Here is a 24,515-nt window from a genome sequence, read left to right on the forward strand (position 1 = left end):
TGCTTTGGTGGTGTTGTTAAGAAAATAAGAAAATAAAGGTTTGAAAATGAACATTTTCCATCAACTACCAGTGACATATGTCCTCTAAAATACCTACATACATACAAATACATGCAAACATATATATACACACATACATGCAATGTATGTAATATATGTAACATATTGCATAAATGTGTTTATTAACATGCATGTTTGTCTGAATATATTTATATATTCAAGTTTCATCTCTTCTTGAAAGAAAACACAAATATTTTTAGTCCAGAGAGAGACTAAATGAAGATGCCATGGGGTTTGATATCTTCATATTCTTGCATTGTTTCAGAGTTAGGACAGTTGCTTACAATCACAGTGTTTGATGTTTTCAATGTTCTCCTCTAATATGTTTCAAACAACCCTTTCTATGTTCTCGTCATCTGGATCTCATCCTCATGCATGCAAGATATTCACCCACGTGGCCTTCCATCTGTACAAAATTGTTAAGGGATCTTAAGGATGATTTACTTAAAATTCCAAGCATTTCAATATACTGGCAAGAGGGACTAATTTAAAAGTAGAATTATATTTCTTTAGAAATGCCTTCTACAAGTTAGCTGTCATTGTTAGTAGTTTTATGAGCTATTTTCAGGGATTTATACAACTAAATTTTGACAAGTAATTTTTTAAAAGGGTCTCTAAAATAACTTCTGAATCAGAACAATGTCCATTTGGGTGAGTGACCAAGTGTGAATCTGGCATAAAGATTGGATTGAGAGTTGCCCTGGCGTGGTTTCCCCACAGAATTAAGCTTTTCATCTAGAACAGCCTGAGTGAAAACAACTTCGCACCAGCACCCTAAAAAGCTTCTTTGCACCAATTATTGGGGATTTAAAGTGAACAAATGCGGATCTCAGCTGAACATTTAGATAATGTTTCAGGCATTAAAAACCAACTGAGGTAATAGAATAAGGTTAAAGGAGACACAGATGGAGACAGATTATTTCATTTGGGGATTGGAGGTTGTCTGCTAAACTTTAATTGCAATTACACCTAAGATTTTTTAAATGACGTGAGATTCACTTCATACATATTTTGCTTGTATTTTGCTTTTAGACACTATTGAAAACATATGGTCAGGACAATACAATCCTAGTTAAACTAATTTTCTTTTGACCAATGGATTGACATTGCTAAACCAATCAAATAGCAGCGAGAACCCACTCGGCGGTTATTAAGTGGTCACTTCTTCAGCATCCATTTCCTCTCCTTCCAGCTACTTCTTCCCTAGCAGAATCCAATTTCATTCAGGTATCTGCGCTCCACAAAGCATGTCATGAGAAGGTGATCCTGTCCCCAGCGCTGGGAAATGGACGCTGATTTAAGCAAATCAGGGGAACCCCACTTCTTGCCAGCAACTGGTTTAGAAATGGGCAGATGACCCAAGTCTGGTCAGTAACATGTGAGAGGGAGTCTTCTGGGGACCTTTAGGGAAGTTTTCTCACTCCCAAAAGAGAATCAGAAAAAAGGGTGGTTCTTCTTCTTCCTCTTGATGATGCTGCATCTGAATGGAATGCCTGGAACTTCTGAGGCCATCACTCGACCAGAGAGGAGTTGGCCTGAGAGCACAGTCAGCCCTCTTGGGATGGTGGTGCCATGAGATGGAATGAGTCTGTGTCCCTAACAGCCTGGTTGCATGGTGGAGGAGCCTGTGAAACTTCTGGACTTCTTGTTCTGTGAAGTAATACATTTATTTCTTCACTCAGTTTAAAAATATGCTATAGGCTAAATGTTTTTGCTTCCCCCCTCACCCCCATTCCTGGTGCAATCAAACTCATATTTGAAAATCCTAATGCCCTACGTAATGATAATAGGAGGTGGGGTCTTTGGGGGTGATTAGGTCATGAGGGAGGGGCTCTCATGAATGGGATTAATGACCTTATAAAAGAGACCCTAGAGAGCTCCCTCGCCCTTTCCATCATGTGAGGACATAGTGAGAAGTCGTCACAACCCAGAAGAGGACCTTCACCAGAACCCTGCCATGCTGGCACCTTGATCTTGGACTTCTAGCCTTCAGAACTGTGAGAAATAAATTTCTGTTCTTTATAAGCCACCCAGCCTGTGGTATTTTGTTACAACAGCCCAAATGGACTAAGACAGAGTCTGTGTTTTCTATTTCATGCTGTTCCAAAGCATCCAAACTGATAATATGTCCTTTTAAAATAGACATTAAGCAGTAAGTTATTATTTAGTTAAACATATACTGTTCTCTTCTAAGAAAAGCATATCATGGAGAAAGAGTGATATAATAACATTCCCTCTTTTCTTCTCTAAGGTGTCAAAATCCGAGGATTATTTTTTAATGTCATTCTTTAACCAATTATTTTCATTGCCAAGTCCTATACAATCAAAAAACATTCCTGTGGCAATTTTCCAAAGCCATATTGTACAGCAAAAGTTTCCATTTAAAGTATGAGTTTCTTCCCAAGTGGGACACACTAAATTTAAGGAAGAGTGGCTGTTCAAAGAGCAGGACTACAAAATTCTCAACACTATAGTTGACCAAAATGAACAAAAAGATGCAAAAATAGCATTGCAAATGTTAGTACTTAAAAGTAGGAAGAAGCCCAAATTCATTTCACAAACTCAGAAATATCAGCCAGGAAAAATATAATTTAGGTCAGAGTCAAATATACACCAGAAATGAACAGCCGACTTCTGTTTTTGAAAGAGTAAAGCAGAGTGATAGGAAGTAAGTAAAGGTAATTCTGAAAAGTCTTTTGATCTCCTCTGATCTGGATTTAGATTTCTTCTGATGGAGCACACCACTAGAATGCAAGCTCTTTCAGGGCAGGAATTTCATATCTTAGCATTTACAATAATATCCAGTGAATACTCATTGAATTAATAAATACATATTCTGTCATCTTGGTGGAACTGGGTCCCTGCATTGGAGTGTCAACAAGTTTAGAAAGCACACAAATGGTTTTCTCTACATATTCACCCAGCAGAAAGACAGAAGAGTTAGTATAAACTTCAAACTAAATATATATATATATATATATATATATATATATATATATATATATATATATATATATATATATATATATATATATATATATATATATACACACATATTGTTAACGAAGTCAGAAAACTTTGGCTAAGTATGACTTTTTTTCTAAGGGATCTGGGGCCATGTAGCATAGTTCTGAAAACTAGTATGGAAGGAGGAGACAGTTGGGAGATTTCTGGGAAAGACTATGTTGCTTGAAAAAAGACAGACAAGTGATGAAGTCTTTCTTGGCTATGCCTTCTCTTCCTTCTTGCACTGAATGCTGCAGTGTGAGGAGGCACTGTTTGGTTCTCTGGCAGCCATTTTGTGACCATAGGATAACAAATGTCAGGAAAAAGGCCAACATGCTGGGGATGACAATGTGAATAAATGGAAAAGTCTGGGTCCTTAATGACAGCATTGGACAGCTATACCAAACCAGAGAGCACTTCTCCAACTTTTCTTTGTGAGATTTATAACTATTTTTACTGTTTAAGTCATAGTTGATCAGGATTTCTGCAGCTAAAGTCACTCTGTACTGATTACTTTAATTTTTAATACGTTTCAGAAAAGTCAGAAGGTATTCCATTATCATACACTATCTCTCATTCATGTATGAACTCATTCCATATATGCATATATATATATGTGTTTATATAACATAAATACATGTAAAGGTATGTCTATTGTATAATTCATATATATGTATACATATAATATAGAATATACATATACCTAAATATCATTGTTAATGTGTGTGTATATGTATATATATATATATATATATATATATATATATATATATATATATATATATATATATACATACACACACATACATTCATCCCCAGTTCTCTCCACTAAGGGCCTGGGAACAGCAATACCTTAATAGAATGTGTCTACTTAGCGCCCAGATCTTGGTTTCTAAATTTCATGTTTCACTAAATAGGAACCAGGAGTCTTTGGAGAAATGATTGATTCAGTGGCTTGGGCAAGAAAAGTGCAAGATGCACCTGATACATCTTTGTGAGCTGTAAAATAACACAATGTTCAAAGAATGAAAGGGACCTGTGAAAAGAACATTGAAGCCAACTCAAAAAAGACACTAACTGGCCAATTCTGGGAAAATTTTAGTATTAAAAGGAAATGACAGCAGTATATTACAATCCATTGAATGAAATAGGAAGCCATGAGTTGATTCTGATATAATAAACAAATCAAAATTTTAATGAGGAATATGATACTGCCATAGTCTCAAAGTATGTCCTCACAAAATACTTATTAATTGCCAAAGGGAAAGGAGTAATTTTACAGTGAATAATACTTACGTTACTATCCTTACTGATAAAATGATCAAAATGAACATTTCTAGTACTGGGATATATTGAATCCATGAGCCACTTGATAGGATACAATGAGGAGTATACACCATCACTTCTATGTTTCTGCACAAGAGGAACTAACCCAAATGTAATTGTGAGGAAACATCAGAATAATTCAGTTTACAAAACTAACTGGCTTAAAAGTTTCAAGAGTATCAAAGTGATAGAAGTCAAGGAAAGAGTGAGGAACTGTTCCAGACCAAAGGCAATTAAACAGACATAACAAATAAATGTGACGTGCGATCTGGTGTGGATTTTTTTGCTATAAAAGATATAATTGAACACTTGGTGAAAGTTGAATGAGGGTCTAGTCTAATGAGGATTAAATTGTAGTAATGTACTATTTTGAACTCCTTGATTACTATGGTTGTACTATGGATGTGCAGAATGTCCTTGTCTGTAGAAAATATGCACCAAAGTATTCTGGATGATGGGGCATTCTGTTGGCAGCTTACTCTCGAATAGTTCAGGAAAAAAAGTTCTTTGTACGGTACTTGAAATTGACTTTTATATAAATTTTAAATTGTTTTAAAACATACACTGGTCTATCCTACCTTCCTACTTGTTATTAACTAAACCAGAAGACACTAAATTAGTTTTACAAGTTAACTAACACATCATATACAATATTTTAACTTAACAAATTTAAGGGCAGGAGATGAAGCTGAAATAGTAGGTAGGGGCTAGATTGTAAAGGAATTTGCTGCTTAATTAAAAAATTTTAATTTTTTTCTGAAGACAGTGGGAAGCCCACCCAGACAGTGAGGTTGTTAGGTAGTAGAGAAGGCCATCCTGGAGAATGAACAGACAAAAGAGACCAGAGGCAGACAGATCCAAAGGTACAATGAGACCAGAACTAAGGCAGAGACGATGGGGATGGTTTAGAGGCGAAAACAGAAAGACGTTTCACTGATAGAACATCAAAAGGAATTGTTAACTGACATAATGAAAAGATGAGAGATGGAGAAGAGTAGGGTATGACACAAAGACATTGTTATGTGGAGGGAAGGTCATTGAAAACAGACCGCAACAGGAGAAGTAGGTTCTGGAGTGGACAACAAAGCAATAACTCTCCACTTGCTGTGCTGGGCTCTTCACATTTAATCTCATAACAAATCCATTGTACAGGTGAGGGAACAGGAACTTGGAGAGATTAGTTGTTGTTGTTGTTGTTGTTGTTTTAACCCACATCACACTTGGTAAGTGTGAAAATTTTGCAATGTTGTGAATATATGACATGTATCTTGGTTGTCTGACAACCAGGTGGGAAGCTCCAGCAGGAAGTATAAAATGCAGATGTGGAGCAACAAAGAGAGTTTAGGGCCAGAGGTGTAGATAGGAAGCCAGCTTTCTGAAGCCATAAAAGTGGAAGATCACCCAGAGAGAGAATAAAGACAAAAATAGAACCAAAAGGAGTCTCCACATTAAGGGACTAACAGTAAAGAAACCATTGAAGGAGATAGAGAAATCATAGTCCAGAGATATTAGAAAAACCAGGCTGGAAGAGTTGTTTCCAGAATGAGGGGTTAATCAGCGTGTCACATTCTATAAAGATATCGAGTAAGATAAGGTCTGAAGCAGGTTATGGGATTCAGAAATTAGAATTCTGATAGAAATGGTTCATAATCTTTAAAAACTCTTAAATCTGTTCCATTATTTAAAAATTAGGCTGGGCCTACTATTACATTGAGGCAAAGGGAAAGACCACTACATCATTTAGCAAAACAGTACAAATGGAGCCAAAAGGAGCATGAATATAAAATGTCTACAAAGGAAAGGAAATGGCTTTAAATCTAAGTCATTTGAAATTTATGTGAATATTTAGCTATACTTTCTGAACTGCTACGGCAATGTGGCATAGTGAAAAAAGCATCAGAAAGGGAAATTATGTTTTAGCCCTGTTTCTTCAGGACTATGGGTACATCACTGACTGTCTCTGGATCTCAGTTTCCATATGTGTAAAATGATCATCTCTGAATTCCCTCCAGCAGTAAAAATTGTTTGATTATATGGCAGAACTAAGACAATGTTAATCAGATGCCCTAAAGCACACTTGACATTTCACAGGATAATTAAGAAAAAAAAATTAAATTAAATTAATTAAAAAAAAAGGATTTCAGCTACTATTTGAAATTGGTATATTTTTCATTTGCCATTTAAAAATCCTGTTTTTAAGTTTAACTAGAGATTTATTGCTCTTGAAGTTAAATTTTTAAAGAGAACCATTTATTTGCCTCTGCCAATTGCATGTCATGAACTTTGGTTTTAACACTTCTCTCTTGTTATATGGTAGAGAAACTGGCTTAATACTTAATGCCTAAGGGAAAGACTTCTGTTTCTCATAGAGACCCGCACCCAAATTTTCAATTGCAATAATTTCATTGGCAAAAGAAAGCATACCAGAAGTGGCCAAAATTAATATGTCAAGTAACTAATATGTCAAGTGTTTCTCTAGTTTCAAGTGGAAAAGCCACCAACTGACTAGAAAAAATTGAGGTGGGAAGAAAGAGAAACAGAAAATGAAAACAGAGTGATTTCTTTTTCTAATATTTATTTATTTATATAGGCTGCACTGGGTCTTAGTTGCAGCATGCAGCATCTTTTTTAGTTGTGGCATGCGGGCTTCTTAGTTGCGGCATGCAAACTCTTAGCTGTGGCATGCATGTGGGATCTAGTTTCCCGACCAGGGATTGAACCCAGGTCCCCTGCATTGGGAGCACGGAGTCTCAGCCACTGGACCACCAGGGAAGTCCCCAGAGTGATTTTTAATTAAAGTAATACTCTGCCCTTAAGTGTAGGTAGTGAAACACCAAAACAAAACAAAACAAGTATGAATTTGTTACAATAACAAAAAATGAAGTAACAAGCTGTTTTGAAATCACCCCTAAAACGAATTTAAAATAGAATGCAAAAGCATCAAACTTTCTCATTTCTTTAAAAAAAAAAAAAAAAAAAAGAAAGATCCCTGAGGCTCTGCACTAAACTATTGGCAAAAACATAAGTCTCTTATGGGCATTTTGCCCAAAATATGATTTCTTCAAAACAGGATGTCCACTATTCATCATAGACTCATTAATTCTATTCCCAATATAAAAATCACATATGGCTTTTGCAACCAATCCAAGACAAAAAGGCCTAAGTAAAATCACAAAGGTAACGCACATAATAACATGAGGATAGCACAAAGAAAATGTATTTTAAGATAATACTTTACATTTTTGTAAAAGTCCACTCAATGTTTCAAATTAAATTTCACACTCATTTTCTCAAATGCTGAAGTACGAGAAAGGGAAGCATGAAGGCTTTGCAGGATAATGAACAGCATTTGAGGGAAGTCCATGGGAAATGGCAGCAAACACACTGAAGAAATTGTACGTCAATTGGGCAATAAATGGTCTTCCAGTGTATTTATTCTTAATGCAAAGAAATTATGTAATGGAGAAGAACAAATCTGATTCCATATTAGATCTGTTTTGTTGCCTGTGCTTAGTCATGCTGGCTCTGCACCTTTTGCAAAACAATCTTGCCTGAAATACACAGAATAGACTATTCTCAGGGCTCTGATCTTTGAGTCCATTCATATAGAGATAAAAAGTTGCAGAACAGAGAATAATATTTGTCTTGTTGCAGGGTTACAGGAACATCGTGACCTGACAAACACGGACAGCTGCAAGAACAGAGGAATCCTACCCCAAGAAGTCTGCAACAACTAACCATGTCCCTCCCTCACCTTGCCTTTAAAAGTGATTTGCTGAAACCCTTCAAGAAGCTCGGAGTTTTTTGGGCACGAGCCACCCGTCTCCCTGCATGACCTTGCAAAAACCTTCCTCTGATCCAAACTCCAACCTTTCAGTTTGTTTGGCTGTGTGTCGGGCACACAAACTTGTGTTCAGTAACAATTAGGGGGGCCATTGCAGGCTAAGGAACGGGATCCAGACAACTATCCAATTGGTACCCTATCCATTGCTAACTCTCCTTCAGTGGAAGGACCTCGGTCAACCTCAGCTTCGGGCCCACCCCTTTAGAATAACTGATACTAACATTCATTCTGTATGGGTAGAAGTATCTTTTCTCTTTCAGACAACAGTTACAGAGACACATAACTGCCTTGAGTGTGAAAGGAGTGAAATTCACAATCCCTAAGAGGAGAGACCAGGCAAATCTTTAGAAAGTTCTCTGGTTCACCTGGTAGATAGAGAGCATCGTGCAAGGATGCTCCTTAAGGAGGAACAGAACAGCTGGGTTGGCTTATGGCTCAGACCCTCCTGTAGTCTGTTATGCCAACCTTAGATCCATTTGAAGATGGCAGTAAAATGTCTCAGAGCTTTGTCTTATTTTTTTGCAGTGGGTCCTGCTTGCTTTCAGGGAGCTTTGGCCCCATGGGAAAACTTCCCTGAGACAATTTCCCATGGGAAACCACAGATAGGGCATTGACTGGTACTCAGGCTTTTAGTGTTCTAGGTTTGGTTTACAATGCTGATGAGGCTGATCCCCTGAAGAATGAGAAACTGACTCCCAACAATCTAAATAAATTATTGCATGCTGCGGACATGCCTCCCCAAACTGAAATGTGACTTGCTTACTGAGTGGAGTCACCCTCCCTCTCCGTACCCCTGTGACCCATCCTGTCTCCTTTCACTGACCTCAGCTGGTTTAAGGAGTAAGATGGTTAGGGCTAGGTGACATTGCTGTGTTACCAAAAGGGATGAGAAGCCATAATCTACCAAAGGGGTTAGGGAAGGTCGGGAAGAGAAGGGATTCAAACTTTTGTGACTCTGGTGGATACTGGCACCCGAGTTACCATCCAACTGGGTCCCATTAGTGAGTTTATGCCCAAATTCAACTGCTGGGGTCAGGACAGAGCTCACAGTAAGAAAGGAACGTTAACGTGGCCAGGGAGTGGAGTCCTCTGTGTTAATGCAATGTATTGTTCTGGCTTCCACTGCTGAATGTGTAATTGGTATTTATGTTTTATATGCTTATACTGTAAATGCCCATAAGATCCAAAAGGGATTCTCCTGTTTGGGAAGAGCTGCATGTAGAGAGGTGCTGATGCTTCTGGGGCCCTACATCTTCAATGATCCCTTTGAGCTACAAGTCTCTGTGAGTGATGATGCTGCCAGTTGGAGCTTCTGGCAAAGGGAGGTGGCCTCTACTTAGAGGTGCCCCTTAGGGTTTAGACTCATTGACTCCTTGACACAGCTACCAGTTTTACTTCTTTTGAAAGCAGCTCTTAGCTCACTATTGGGCTCTTACTGAAACTGAGTGTCTGACCCCTGGAGCAACTGTGACTCTCTGGCCTGGTATTTCCATTTTGGGATGGATCAATTCAGACTCAATGACTAACAAAGTGAAAAAAGGATCCAGTAATGGAAATGGTACATTCAAGAATGTAGCCAGCCTGGCCCCAGAAGCATCTTGGCTCTATATGAAAAAATGGCAGCCATTCCACTCCACCACCTGTAGCAAAGTTGCTGGCTCATTGGGGCCCTTGATTCACAGAGGTTCCCCATAATGTCTGGGACTGCTTCACCAATGGTTTGGCTAAGCGGACAGCTGGTGGTGTCCACTGGGAAGCTGCAATTGTTCAGGCTCAGGGCCAACTTATTCAGAACTCAAAGTGGACAGGGTCATTTTGCTCAGTGGGCAAAACCCAAGGTCGTTCTTATAGCTCTGACAAATAGGACACTTGATAAATCTCATTATATTTTTACTGACTCTTGGGTTGTTGCCATGGCCTGATTATTTGGACTGTCACTTGGAAAACCACAGACTGTAAGATTCAAGACTACCCCCTATGGCACTGAAACCAACTGGAATCAAGCTGCTGGTTGAGTCTGCACTGCCAGACTGCCAGTGTTGCTTACGTGAACCATCATCAGACCAGACAGAGTGACACATCAACCATCGTGTTGGGTACAAGGTAAAAGAGCTTCTGTTTTTGATACACAGGTTACCACTGCATGCCAGACTTTTGAGTCCTGGCAAAAGCTGACCCAGTTGTCTGGCAGTGAAGGCAACCACATAGCAGGGGGCATTGCCCATACTTGTTCCTGACACACTGATTACATCTGACCTTTCGCCTCTTCTTGGGGTTATAGGTGGTGCCTCACTACTTATTAACAATTTTTCAGGTTATATGTTGACGTTCCAGTGTGATAAGTTTACACTGACCACACTATTGTGGGTCATGAAACTCATCTGTGTTATATTTTTGGCTTATATTTCTGGATGGTTTTCAGTCTGGCAATGGTGTGCCTTTTGTTGCAAAACAACGGGCTGGTAGTCAGGTATTCGGTAGTCTTTGAACATTCCCTGCAATTCACTGGGATTTGGTATTGTTGAGAATTGGGGGGTTCTTGCCAAAAATTGACTCAAAAGATGTCTGGCTCTACCTCCTTCACTTTCTTCTGGTCCAGACACCTTGGTAAGGTCAAGGAATACAGCTGTCCTCAGAAAGGGATCATCTCCTCTCAGCTGTTTCCCGGGTAAGGGTCAGAATAAAAGTGTTGGGAGATTATATAAAGTGCTTTTGAAAATTTGTTGTTCCTCCTGACCACTGAGTGTAATGTTTCTTCCTTCCCCTAATGGCAACCCAGGCTGATCTGGTTGGTACACCTTCCGGGAGGGTGCTTAGTCGAAAGCAGGAAGGGGATTTAAACTTACTTCTGGTTTACAAGTATGGATTTATTTGTTTCAATGACATGATCTTGGAGAAACAAGATCATCACTAATTGGCTGAGCGCAGTGTTTGCTGAGTCCCCCTATAGTGGTCCATGTGGCCCAAAGTGGGGGGCATAATGTGTCTCTGTAGGTTCTATAAAAATGCCTTTGCCCTTGTTGTACCCAACCCTTCTGGATGAAAGGTCTGGGCATGAGTAAGGGACAACTAGAAAAAAGATGAAGTTATAGCTACTGGAATAGGACATAAATTATGTGTAAGTGGAGAGATACCAGAGAGCATCTTAGACCCCAGGAACTTATGGGGAAGAGAGGGATATTAATGATTGTTGTCTTTCAGGACCACCCTGGAGCTTTCCTCAAGCTGGAAAACACCCTGGTGAGGTTTCCCACACTGTTACAAAGCACCTTAGATTTAACTGAGTGCCAGGCCTGCCACCTCTCTACAGAGGATTCAAGATTTGATCACCATTCTTCTTAACCTTACTAAGTCTGTGGAAACAGCAAAGGATGGCCCCAGCTCCTGTACCAAACCCTTCCCTCACAAAAGACAAAAACCAACCATCTGTCAGCACGCTCCCCAGATATCTCCTCCATACCCATTCCCATAACTGTCACTTATTCAGTCTGTGGTATGGACAAATGCAACGCAGCTCATGGTGTGGACAAACAGCACAGGCTGGGGTGACTTCTCCTGGGCATTCTCTGCAAAAACAAGGACTAGACTCAATTGCTGAACTGAACTGGGAGGACTAAGGCTTCTCAGCTGGCCAGGAGTCATGCTGGAGACACTGTCACCTATGCCTTTGGCTGATGTAGGTCCCATTTGAGGGGGCCTCAGAATTGCAAAGTAGGTATTAACTTGTATCGCTGGAAAACATGGTGACTTTCACGTGTCATAATAGACTTTCAAGTGTTTTAGGAAATATCATAAATAGCTCATGCAGATCTAAGATGACTGGAGATCTCTCCAAAATGAAGCTACCTTGATTATTCGGGAAAGCTTTCTAGAGAGATGACAACCAATTTGTTATTTATGTACAACCTAAGGGCTGTGACCTTACAATGGGAACCATCCAATTTGAAAAACTGGTAAGAAATTTGCGTGTATCTTTAGCTAAAATGATCAGTGATACACTCTTGTTCCTGGAAGCATTCAGGTCCAACTCAGTTCATGGCCATGGCTGTTGTGGAGGATACCTTGTCCTAAACTGTGTCCTCGCAGGCCAAGGTGGAGTCTGTGCAATTGCTCCTGTAATGCCTGCATTAATGCTTTGGTTCAAGTAGGAAGGTTAATACAGAAACTTAAGGAGAAGGACAGCTGGCCTCCTAAGGCACATCCTTACTAGGCCATGCAATTTGTTCAGCTGGGTGGCACCAGGGCCCTGGGGAGCACAGCTGAGAGCAGGGCTGTAGGTTGACCTCATTCTGGTGCTTGGAGTTCTGTTCATAGTCTTACTGCTGCATGAAACAAATTGAGCTGATTTGGTTGCAGCTAAATGGCAGAATTTAACAAATATGACAGAGATAACACATGCATGGGTCTGCATCTTACCCTCAGTGTAGGAATATGCTGAGGCTACACTCCCTTCAGAAGACTGTACATGTGTATACTCACAGAAACGTATTTCTAAAGGGTAAATTTTAAAGTAGAATCAAAATGTACATAACAGTACATTTGTTCTCTGTAAATATAATTCTAGCTTTTCATGTATTAAAATTATATACAAAGTCTTGTGAACCAGCGGTCTTTGTGTATCATATAATCTGATTTTTCTTGAAATGTTTACATGGCTTTCTGTTCTCTTATTGTATATCAAGAAATTCTTTATATGATAAAGACGTATTGTTTAAATATATTCTGGCTAAGTGATATCTGCACTTTTCTTTAACGTATTAAAGTACTTTAAATTCTCAATAGTCAAATTGCCAGTCTGTTTCATATTTTGTTCTCAGTTCATTTTGTTAATTGAAATTCTTAACTTCCTATAAAGAGTACATTTAATTTTCCTACCACTGATGGTGATCTTTCCTATTCAGTCCTTAGTTGAGAAAAACTGCCATCAATAAACATTTACTTCACTTTAAGGATTACAAAACCAATAAAGCTCATTATAAAAATTCAAACAGAAGAAATATATAGTAAAAAGTGAACATCTCCCTTCACTCACATACTAGCTTTCTCTCTCCTCTCTTGAAAAATTCCAGTCTCCCCAACATATAAACATATATAATTTACTGTGATACTGATTTATGCTTTCTTCTTGTTGCTATTCTTCCTCTCCCATGTAAGAAAGTATCAAGACTATTTCAACTCTCTTGCCTTAGGAAATGTTTATGTGGGTGAAGTAACAGAACATGAGGAAAATGGCTGAGCTGTTTCCTTAGGAGGATAAAACCTTAAACCCTCGTGTGCCTAGCCTTAGCAATGACTTTTCAGGCTCAAATACTTGGCTTTAAGAGACCACATGCGTATGGACACTAGGTGTCTCAAGGTGAGTGAGCACTGGATAATGCAGGGCCTCCCTAAAGATACTACCCTTTGCAAGGGGGCCCAGACTGGCAGGATTTGGAATGAGGTAAAGCAGCAAATGACAACTAAGACTGAATATCCTATCAGCCCAATGGGTAGGGGAGTAGACTTGGATCGAAGATTATCATATAAAATATTTAGATATACCTTTCATGCATAGACCAGCTTGTGGAGAAAGATTTGTAACCATTACACACATACCTCCCTCCATTTCTGGCAAAACTATACAGGTAATACCTTCAATTTCTTTAACTTTACGTTTTATTAAAGGCTTTTACACATGCTATACAACTTGATCCTCACACAACAATTTCACAAGAGTATACTGTAGCAGAGGCTGAGATTTATCCAAGAATACATAATTATCAAGTGATAGGACAAATATTCACCAAAAAGATCTGGATTCCTTTCTCTTATATTTGGTATGTATATACTCAACACGTATAAGCCTGACACCCTTATCTATGATACGTATATATGTTACTCTTAAGGCAAATTGCAGCCATAAGGGCTTTAAACATGAGTGATACCATGTATATTCAAGCCAGGGCATTTAAAATGTCAAGAAGTTGAAGGTCATTAAAAGCTTAAGATAATTAAAACACTGCACGAACTGAGTCTTCTCTGAGGGGATTTGGACTTTATTAGTTAAAGTCTCAGTTTCTGTCTCTCTTCCTCTCTCCTTCCTACCCTTTCTTTCTCCTTCCCTCCCTCTTCAAATTTACAGTTTATAGCTTCAAATAAAAGGGGAATGAAGGGACTTCCACTTATGACCAAGATGGCCAGATGGAACAGGGACCAGATTTATTTTTTGACCGGAAACAACTGAAAAGGTGGGCCACATATACATTTTCAGATATTGGGCACTAGCAGTACAGGAGAGTCATCCCTTAAGAAGGAGAAGCAAATGCAGTGAGCTCTACAAATGCCCAGCTTACTGTGTGAAGAGTTTCAAGGCTACAGCATGGAGACGGAGACCCAGATGGAGCTGAAGGAGGAGACAGAGCTGGGAGTCCAGAAAGTCAAGGAGCTTTGAGTTCATATGACAGAGTATTGGACAGCTGCAAGACTGCCAGAGATCTTCAGAGGGTCCCCCTCAAATCTTCAGCAGAGTACTAACCAACAGATTTGTGTAAGGAAAGTATGAACTACCTAGAAGGAACAGAAGGAATGATCACTGAGGCTCAGAGAGGACTGGGAATAATTTGAGTTCCCACTAGTCAGAGTGTAAAACCTCACAATCCAGTGAGTATCAGCTAGAGTACTCAAACATGTGTTGCTTGAATGGTGGGGCAAAGTTAGTCCTGGAGCAAACACTGCTCTAGTACTACCTAAGAAAGCTTAAAAGGAAGTCTGAAAGGATCAAAATACTTCTAAGTACTTTCCAAGTAACCTAACTGCATTCCATGGCAAAGCTCATAAATATTTATAGAAATGCAAACTGATCTAGCACTTAACAATGTAGAATTCACAATGTCTGAAATCCAATAAAAAATCACTAGGCATACAAAGGAAGCAAAAAAATTTATCCTTAATAAAAAGAAAAATTAATTGAAACAAAGTCAAAAATGACAGAGATGATAGGCTCAACAAATAAAGATATTAAAACTGCTATTAAAACTATATCCCATATATTCAAGAAGGTGGAGAAAAGACTAAGCATATTAATTATATGAATTCAAGAAATTTAAAAAAAGAACTTCTAGAGATAGGCAATACCTGAGATAAAAAAGATGGGATTAATGACAAATAACTGCAGAAGAGAAGACCAGCGAAATTCACAACAGGAATAGAAACTATCCAAAATAAAATGGAGAGTGAAAACAAATTTAAAAAAAAGAAAAAAATAAGTACCAGTAAGTTGTGAAACAACTTCGAACAGTCTAATATAAGTATAATTGAAATCCTACAAAAAAGGGACAGGAGATAGGCAAACAAATATTTGAAAATGCAATGGCCAAAATGTCTCTAAATTTCATGAAAACTATAAATCCACAGATTAGAAACTCAAGAAATTCCAAGCACAAAGAAACTGGAGAAAACAACACCAAAGCACATCCTAATCAAATTGCTTAAAACTAAAAATAGAGAAAATTGTAAAAGCAGCCAGAGGATAAAAGATTAGAACAACAGCAGAAAAAATGCAAACTAGAAGATGACAGCACAAGATCTTTAAAGTAATGAAAGAAAGAAAACCCTGTCAAGTTAGAATTCTATACAGCTCTCAAAAATAAAAACAAAATAGTACTTTTTCAGATAGAAGAATGTTGAAAGAATTTAACAGCAGTAGACATGTCTGTCATAAATGTTAATGTATTTCAGGCAGAAGGAAAATGATACCATATGGAAATCTGAAGCTATATTGAGGAATGAAGAACATTAGAAAAGGAAAGAATATGGGTAAATATAAAAGACTTTAAAAAACTTAAAAAAAATCTCTTTAAAGGATAATTTAGCATTCAGACATAATGTAATTAATAAACACGGACTAGATGGATTCTTTCACCTGAAACAACCAGAAAACAAAACCAAAAACAAAACAAACAAACAAAGGCAAAGTACTGGAGATAATGTTTTTCAAAGCAGCATACATCAGGCAATGAAGGACAGTGATCACTGAGAGAAGGAAAGGAAACACGGTGAGCCTTATAATGTCCCTAGCTTACTGCCTTGAGAGAGTTCCCAGACTGCAGAACAGAGAGGAAAAATCCATGCAGAGCCTGGTGGACTCCCTGAGTTGACATGCAGAGCTGAGAGTCTGAGTAGATGATGTTGGCTAGAATTGAGAGGACAGAGTACCAGAGAAGAGTACGTTTCACAGAGACAGAACTCCAGAGATCTAGAGATGGTCCACCTGGAGTATTCACAGAGTAAACTATCTGGGGCCAGAAAGAACCACCTAAAAAGATTAGCAGGAACCCCCGGGATAAGAAACATGAAAAACTATACCAATATATGTCATAATCAAATTGTTCAATATCAGTGATAAGAGAAACTTTTAAAAACAGCAAGAGTAAAAACACATATCAGATACAGAAGAACATATTATTAACAGGCTAAAGAGAATAATTTTATATCATTAATAATTATAATAATTAATAATTATAATAATAAATTATATTATTAATAATTATACATAATTTTATCCCTTGTGGAAAAAGCATTTGATAAAATTCAACAACCATTCATGATAAAAACTCTTAGAAAACTAGGAATAGAGAGGAGTTTCACTGACTTGATAAAGAACATCTACAAAAAACCCTACAGCTAACATATTTACTGATGAAAGACTGAATGCTTTCCCCCTAAGGCTGGGAACAAGACAAGGATGTCTGCTCTCACTGTTCTCATCCAGCATGGTGCTGGAAGTTCTAGCCAGTGTAATAAGCAACGAAAAGGAAATACAAGGACTTCATTTGGAAAGGAAGAAATAAATTGATTTCAATTTGCAAGTGACATTTTTTTTTGTAGAAATTCCCAAGGAATTTACAGAAAACCTCCTAGAATTAGTAACTGAGCTAAACAAGATCATATGATATAAGACACCCACACAAAAAACAACTCTATTTCAATAAGCTAGCAATGTACACAGGGAAACTGTACTTAATAATACAGTACCATTTATAATTCCTCAAAAGACAAAACACTCAGGTACAAATCTAACAAAACATGTACAGAACTTGTGTGTTAAATTCTACAAAAAAATAATGAAAGAAACTACAGAAGACCTAAATAAGTGGAGTAATATATCATGTTCATGAATTGGAAGATTCAATATGGAAAGGATGTCAATTCTTTCTAAACTGTTATACAAATTTAACACAATTCCTTTCAAAATTCCAGCAAGATTTCTTGGGTGGATATAGATAAGTGTATTTTAAAATTTATATGGAAAGGAAAGGAACTAAAATAGCTAATAAAATTTTGAAAAGAAGAATAAATTAGGAAGAATTAACTGTACCTGATTGCAAGAATTATATAACTATAGTAATTAGCGTTATGTGGACAGACACAGAGATCAATGGAACAGAACAGATAAACAAGAAACAGACACACAAGCAACAGACAACTGATTTTCGATAAAGATACAAAAATAATTCAATGGAAGAAGGATAGTTCTTTCACCAAACAGTGCTGGGCAACTTGGCATCTACAGGCAAAAACATAAAATGAATGTCAACCTAAACCTCACACCTTATACAAAAATTAACTCACAATAGCTCACTAACACCAAAAGCATAATCCATGAAAGAAAAAGTCAGTAAACTGGACTTCATTAAAATTTAGAACTTTTGCATAAAAGAACCTAAGAAGTTGCAAAGACAAGCTACAGACAGTGAAAAAATATTTGAAAACTATATATCTAACAAAAGACTCACATCTAGAAGATATTAAAAGGAACTTTCAAAACTCAACAGTTAATGCAAACAAAAAAGAAAATCCAATTTGATCATGGGCAAAAGACATGAAGAAACATCTACCAAATAGGATACAGAGATGGCAAATAAGCTTATGAAAATAGGCTCAACATCACTAGCCATTAGGGAATGCACATTTTGACCACAGTGAGATTTCATTATATACCTATTAGGACAGCTAAAATAAAAAAAAAAATAGTGATACTACAAAATGCTGATGAGGATGTAGAGAATATTTATCTCTCCTGCCTTCTGGTAGGAATATAAGATGGCACAGATACTCTGGAAAAATCTGGTAGTTTCTTAAACATACACTTATTATACAACCCAGGAATCACTCTCCTGGGTATTTATCCCAGAGAGAAAAAAAATTATGTCTAGACAAAAATCTATACAAGAGTGTTCACGGCAGCTTTATTCATAATAGCCAAAAAAACTGTGTTTTAATTGGAGAACAGTTTAACAAACTATAATATTGAATACATTCATGCCAGGGCATACTACTCTGCAATAAAAAGAAGTAAACTATTGATGATGGTTGCAACAATTTGGATGGAGTGAAAAAAGTCAATCTCAAAATGTCACATACTGTATAGTTCTACTTCTATAACATTCTCAAAATGTCCAATTATAGAGATGGAGTACAAATCAGTGGTTGTTATGGGTTAGATGGTGACAGAGGAAGGGATGGATATGACTATAGGCAGCACAATGGGCATCTCTGTGGTGATGGAACAGTTCTGTATATTGATTGTAGTGGTGGATACATGAATCCATGCAGCCATGTGAAAAAATGGCATATAACTATACACACACATTGTACCAATGTCAGTTTCCTGGTTTTGACATTATACTATAGTTACGTAAGATGTAACCACTGGGCACAGGGTACATGGGACTCTTCTGTACTATCTTTAACACTTCCTGTGAGCTTGTAATTATTTCAAAATTTAAAAAAATTTATAAAAATTATATGCTATAAATCCTACAGTAATCATTAAAATAAAAGTACAAAGTATCATAACTAAGAAGCCAGTAAAAGAACACATAATCCAAGAAAAAAAGGGGGAGTAGAAAGTGAAGAATAAGGGAGCAAAGAAGAAGAGATGGAATATAGAGAAAATAAACAGTTAAGATGGTAGCTTGAAATCCAAACATGCCAACAATCACATTAAAATGTTCTAAATAATCAATTAAAAAGCAGGGATGACCATACTGGATAGACAAGGAAGGCCGAACTGTATTCTGCCTGATGGAATTGCTCTTTACAGATAAAGACACAAATAGGTTAAAAGAGAAGTATGGAAAAAGATGCTAGTCTAAAGGGAGCTGGAAGGACTATATCAATATCACACAATGAGTATTTTTGAGCAAAAAAGTCTATCAAGGATAGAGATGATCATTTCATAAAGAAGAAGAGGCCAGTTCATCACGGGAACATGATAGTCCTACATGCTTATGCATCTAATAATAGAGCCTCATAGTACATGAAGCAAAAACTGAGGGAATGGCAAAGTGAAACAAATTCAGTTATACTTGCAACTTTCAATATTCCCCTCTCAATAATTTATAAAACAAGCAGGCAGAAAATCAGCAAGGATATAGTAGATTTAAACAAGGATATCAACCAACTTGATCTGACTGATATGTAGAGAACACTCCACCCAACACTAGCATCATACATATTTTTCTAAAGTGCACACAAAACATTTACCAAGATAGACCATATTCTGGGCTATAAAACAAGTCACAATAAATTTAAAAGATTTCAAGCCATACAAAGTATGCTCTCTTGACCCACAATGGAATTAACTTAGAAATCAATAGCAAAGATCTCTAGAAAATTCCCAATATACTGAAACAAAATAACACAATTTTAAGTAACCCAAGGGTTAAAGAAAAATCAAAAGAGAATTTAGAAAGATTTTACCTGAATGAAAATGAAAACACAAAACATAAAAAAATCGTGGGATGTTACTAATATAATACTTGCGGGAAGATTTATAGCACTAAAGGAGTGTATTAGTTGAAGAAAATATAAGAGAAAATCTTAGTGACCTAGAATCTCTTAAGATTGCTTAAATATGACATCAAAAGCACAAAGTATAGGGCCTCCCTGGTGGCGCAGTGGTTGAGAGTCCGCCTGCCGATGCAGGGGATACGGGTTCGTGCCCCGATCTGGGAGGATCCCATATGCCGCGGAGCGGCTGGGCCCGTGAGCCATGGCCGCTGGGCCTGCGCATCCGGAGCCTGTGCTCCGCAACGGGAGAGGCCACGACAGTGAGAGGCCCGCATACCGCAAAAAAAAAAGAAAAAAAAAAAAAAAAAAAAAAAAAGCACCAAGTATAAATGAAAAATAATGAATAAACTGGACGTCATCAAATTAAAAACTTCTGCTCTTTTGAATTACACTGTAAAGAAAATAAGGCAAGCCACAGACTAAGGGAAAAAAATTGTAAAACATCTGGCTAACAAAGGATTTTTACCCAGCATATATAAACAGCTCTTACAATGCAAGCTCTTACAATGCCCTATTAAAAAATGGGCAAAAGATCTGAATAGAGGTATCATCAGGGTTTATACAGATCACAAATAAGCATATAAAAATTGCTTAACATCATTAGTTTAGGAAAGTGCAGATTAAAACCACAAAGTGTTTTGTTACCACTGTGTACCCACTAGAATGGATAAAATTGAAAAGACTGGCCACACTGAGTGCTGACAAGGATCTGAAGAGCAACCGGAACCCTAGGACTCGGGCAGAGCGGCAATCTGGTCTCAGAGAAAGGAAGCCCCACTGGGACGAGAAGATCTGGATTCTAGTTTTCACTCTTGAGGCTTTGGGAAAGTTTTCAATCCTTCTATCCCTATTATAAAATACCAGTAACAACTGCTCAGTCTATTTCATCAAGCTCTTGTGATGATCAGGTGAAGTACTGGGAAACTACTCTATAAATGTGGGGTACTAATGTTATTCTGTCAAAAACTACAGGAACATGAATATCTGCAGAAAGGCAATTTAAAGAAAGTGATAACAAAGATAAAATAATATCATGTTAAAACTTTTCCTGGTTTCTCATTGCCTTTATTTAATCTAGTTTAAGTACTTTCTAATATTTCAATATTTACTTACTTACAAGGCCTTCAAATATTTATAAAAATGTCTCTGACAAATAATACACAGACGTTTGCCTAAATTAACGTTAACCATTAATAAGATTATACTACTCTCTATGGTGCTAAGCATTTCAATAACTAGTAAGTCAGTAAACTGCTGATATTTTTTAAAATTTTAATTATTGTTTATCAAATTAGAATTTGGCAGTAAAAATCACTTTTCATAAAGACATTACTTATATATTAACAAATCAATCTTGACTCATTCAGTCTGGAAGCTTTGTAAGAATCCATGACTTCAGTTTTTCTAGCTCAGCTTTGCTTAACTCATGGTAAACACCTGGGAAACTATGAAACTTTGTGCTCACTCCTAGAGATTTTAACACTGAGTTTGTCTCTTCACCCCAAGAATGAAGAACTAACTCATCTGCGGTACCGTGACACTGAAATAATTCAGGAAGGACACCATCACTTTTCTGAAGAGCCTAGAGAAGAGAACACAAAAATGGAGAAGTTTAAGAAATTCATTTAAGAACATTATTCTTAGAAATCAGAGGGGGCAGAAAAACTCCAATTTAACCAAAGCTTCAACATTTAAAGCGGAAAAGAGGCAGTGGGAGAGCTCTCTCAGGTACATATTGATGGGCCAGGACCAGGAGCTTAGCTGGTTGCTGGCACCACTGGAGCTGCAGTTGTACGTGATCTGAATTTACTCCGTAGAGGACTGTCTCAAAAATGGTCAAAGCATTTCCCGAAGAAACCTTGTGTCTTGGGAAGACAAACCTCTTCACATGGAGTGGAAAGAGGGAGGAACACAGAGCTCGGGTACAATCAAGGAAAAAATAGCACTCTTGCTCTCATTTCCATACCTGCTGGTTCTACTTCTGGTAATGAGGCTGCAGCACTATAATATGCCATACTCATAAATTAGGATACTGCTGAAAAATAGGTATCAGCCATGTAACTGATTCTTTGGTTTGATTATGTTCATGACATAATAAGCAAACCTAGTTATAATCATCTATATTTTAATATGTATGCAGGATACATATATAGCATACACATATTTTTTATCCTTTTCTCTTTGACACTTTGCTTAACAATAATCTCTGTACAAGGCAATCCTAAACATGAATGACCAGATGGAATGTATCAATATAACTAATTTGAATTACCAGGAATGCTCTGTGAATCAACTGTTATTGTGTAATTATCAATGTTGTTTTAGTTTCAATGTGTGAATGTCTCATTTTTTTTTTCTGTTTTGTTTTTAAAATCTGGAACTTACCTGGTAAACAGCAGATTTCTTATTCAGAAAACTAGAAAGAGCAAATACTCCTGCCACATCTTGATGACTTCTGTATGCTAAATGCATTGCCATGCACCCTCCCATAGAAAATCCTCCTAAAACAAGCAAAAATTCACTTATCAGAAAAAGCAGAATATATTTAACGATAATTTAAAACAAGATATAGCTATGTCAGACTTCCAGAAATATTTGGAGACCTAAAAGAGATACAGTGCTAAAGAGAAATTTAGCCTACTTTAGATCTCATGGAAAAAAACCTGCTATGAGTAAATAACACTGTTCTATCTATGTCAGCACTGGTAAAATAATTTGTTATAAAAGGAGCTAGAATTGAAAAAAGAAATCTTGGTCATCAAGTAAAAATATTTATTATATTTCAAAATATGAGTCATAGCACAAGTGTTATTTATTTAAACTTCTAGTGTCTACTTACATTTTGTTTATACTTGTAGGAATCCTCACACTGCAGCTACAATTAATAACATGCACCTTTCTGTCTTACTTGCCAAGCTATAAGCTCCATGAGGATTATATTTCTAGAGTTTGCCATATAATAGATGCTCAGTGATCTCTGAATTAGGAAGGATGATCAAAAATTTCGTGAGAAAGATAAAACATCTTTGTATTGTCATATTATTTTGAAAACTGACGTGATAGTATAATTCAAACATATATACCTATATGTCCTTTTAAAAAAGAGTTTGGGGAAAAAATATTCACTTGACAAATTTTTATTGTCTTTTATGTGCCAAACACTGTCACTGGAGTGACACTAGTCACCAGAGATATGCAGATTAAAATACCTGGACCCTTCTGTTCAAAGGCGAAAACAGACACAACACAGAATACCTGACGTGACATAGCAGAGAGGATGGCCCAGCTTCAGCTTAGAGACTCGGTGTGATATTCCCCAGCATGACTGAGAGTTAAAAGACATCTCACGATTTAAAAGAAATCCATATGTTACAGATAACAAGGCTGTAGGAACACAGTTTTTATTTTTTGGAGAAATTCAAGAGCTTGAGTTATATTTTTTGCCAAATGTACCTAAGTAACATATTAAATGGGACTAGTATGACTGAGGAATTAAACATTTACTTTAATTTTACCTAGTTAAAATCTGAGTTTAAATACATGTGGCTAGGCGTTATCATATGGGACAATGAAGTTCTAGATAATCTAAGCTGCACCAATGATGGAAAAAAAGCTTTAAATTTCATAAATGGAGCAAAATGAAATTAATGTTCCATAAAAAAAAATAATGTGGCTAGTATCATTAAATGTGATCTTTTAATGCGATATTTTAAAAAAACATACAAAGATAAAATGTGAATAAAAATAGACCAGTGAGCAAAAACATATTTAAAAATTATTATAAAATCACACCTACTGAGAAAATTTTTACACATTAAATGCACCCACCCCATCACTGCATTTTTATTGACTAGGGTAACTTAATCATTTTATGGGATTTCCGAGCCCCCACAGCAAGAACAGCAACAAGAACAGCAACAAAACTAAGAAAGAAAACACTTTCCCACGTATGAAATGCCATTACGAACAAAGGCATCCTTGAGACATTTAACCTCATGTTCAATTCTCCTAATTTATAATGAAGAAAAATGTACTCGTTGAAAACTCATTATTTTAAGATTCAATCTAAGTTCCTTGTCCATTTATAATCTCGTGAGGTAGCCTGCAATTCCTCACAAGCGATCTTTGACAATACAGTCACCTTTAACATTGCGGACACCGGTGTGAAAGGGACTTTATGTATTTTTTTCTAATGGAAGAAAATTTAACACAAAAGACTAGTTATTTCAATTCAATTTTCATCTAAGTGTTTAAAATGCAATATAAAATATACTGTTCAATAAGTAAATACCAAAGAGTAAACTCATTGTAGGTAATAGTTATGATGTATATTTATAGTCGCTGGTGAAGCATTAAAATGTCAAGAGTTAACATTTCAACATACATTTAAGATTAACAGGCTGAATAAAACATGTTAAAAAAGTAATAACCTAGTTTTTATGAAGTC

The 24,515-nt window shown here is 36.9% G+C and overlaps 1 protein-coding gene across 3 annotated transcripts in view; it reads right to left on the bottom strand.

The window, feature by feature from the left end:
* Positions 1-1,433: 1,433 nt before the first annotated feature.
* Positions 1,434-24,515, bottom strand: part of LYPLAL1 (lysophospholipase like 1) — a 46,268-nt gene continuing 23,186 nt past the window's right edge. Inside the window, exons 4-6 of one of the 3 annotated variants that reach the window (XM_060088658.1) lie at positions 22,454-22,569; positions 21,602-21,650; positions 1,434-1,710 (exon numbers count right to left, since the gene is read on the bottom strand). In XM_060088658.1, coding sequence (XP_059944641.1) covers positions 1,478-1,710; positions 21,602-21,650; positions 22,454-22,569 — 398 coding nt within the window. In that variant the 3' untranslated portion in view covers positions 1,434-1,477. Of the gene's footprint in view, positions 1,711-20,425; positions 21,651-22,453; positions 22,570-24,515 lie in introns of those variants that run through there. The other 2 variants (XM_060088660.1, XM_060088659.1) reach the window with 2 other exon arrangements.

This window comes from Mesoplodon densirostris, chromosome 2 (assembly GCF_025265405.1).
Source record: "Mesoplodon densirostris isolate mMesDen1 chromosome 2, mMesDen1 primary haplotype, whole genome shotgun sequence".
Lineage (NCBI taxonomy): Eukaryota > Metazoa > Chordata > Mammalia > Artiodactyla > Ziphiidae > Mesoplodon > Mesoplodon densirostris.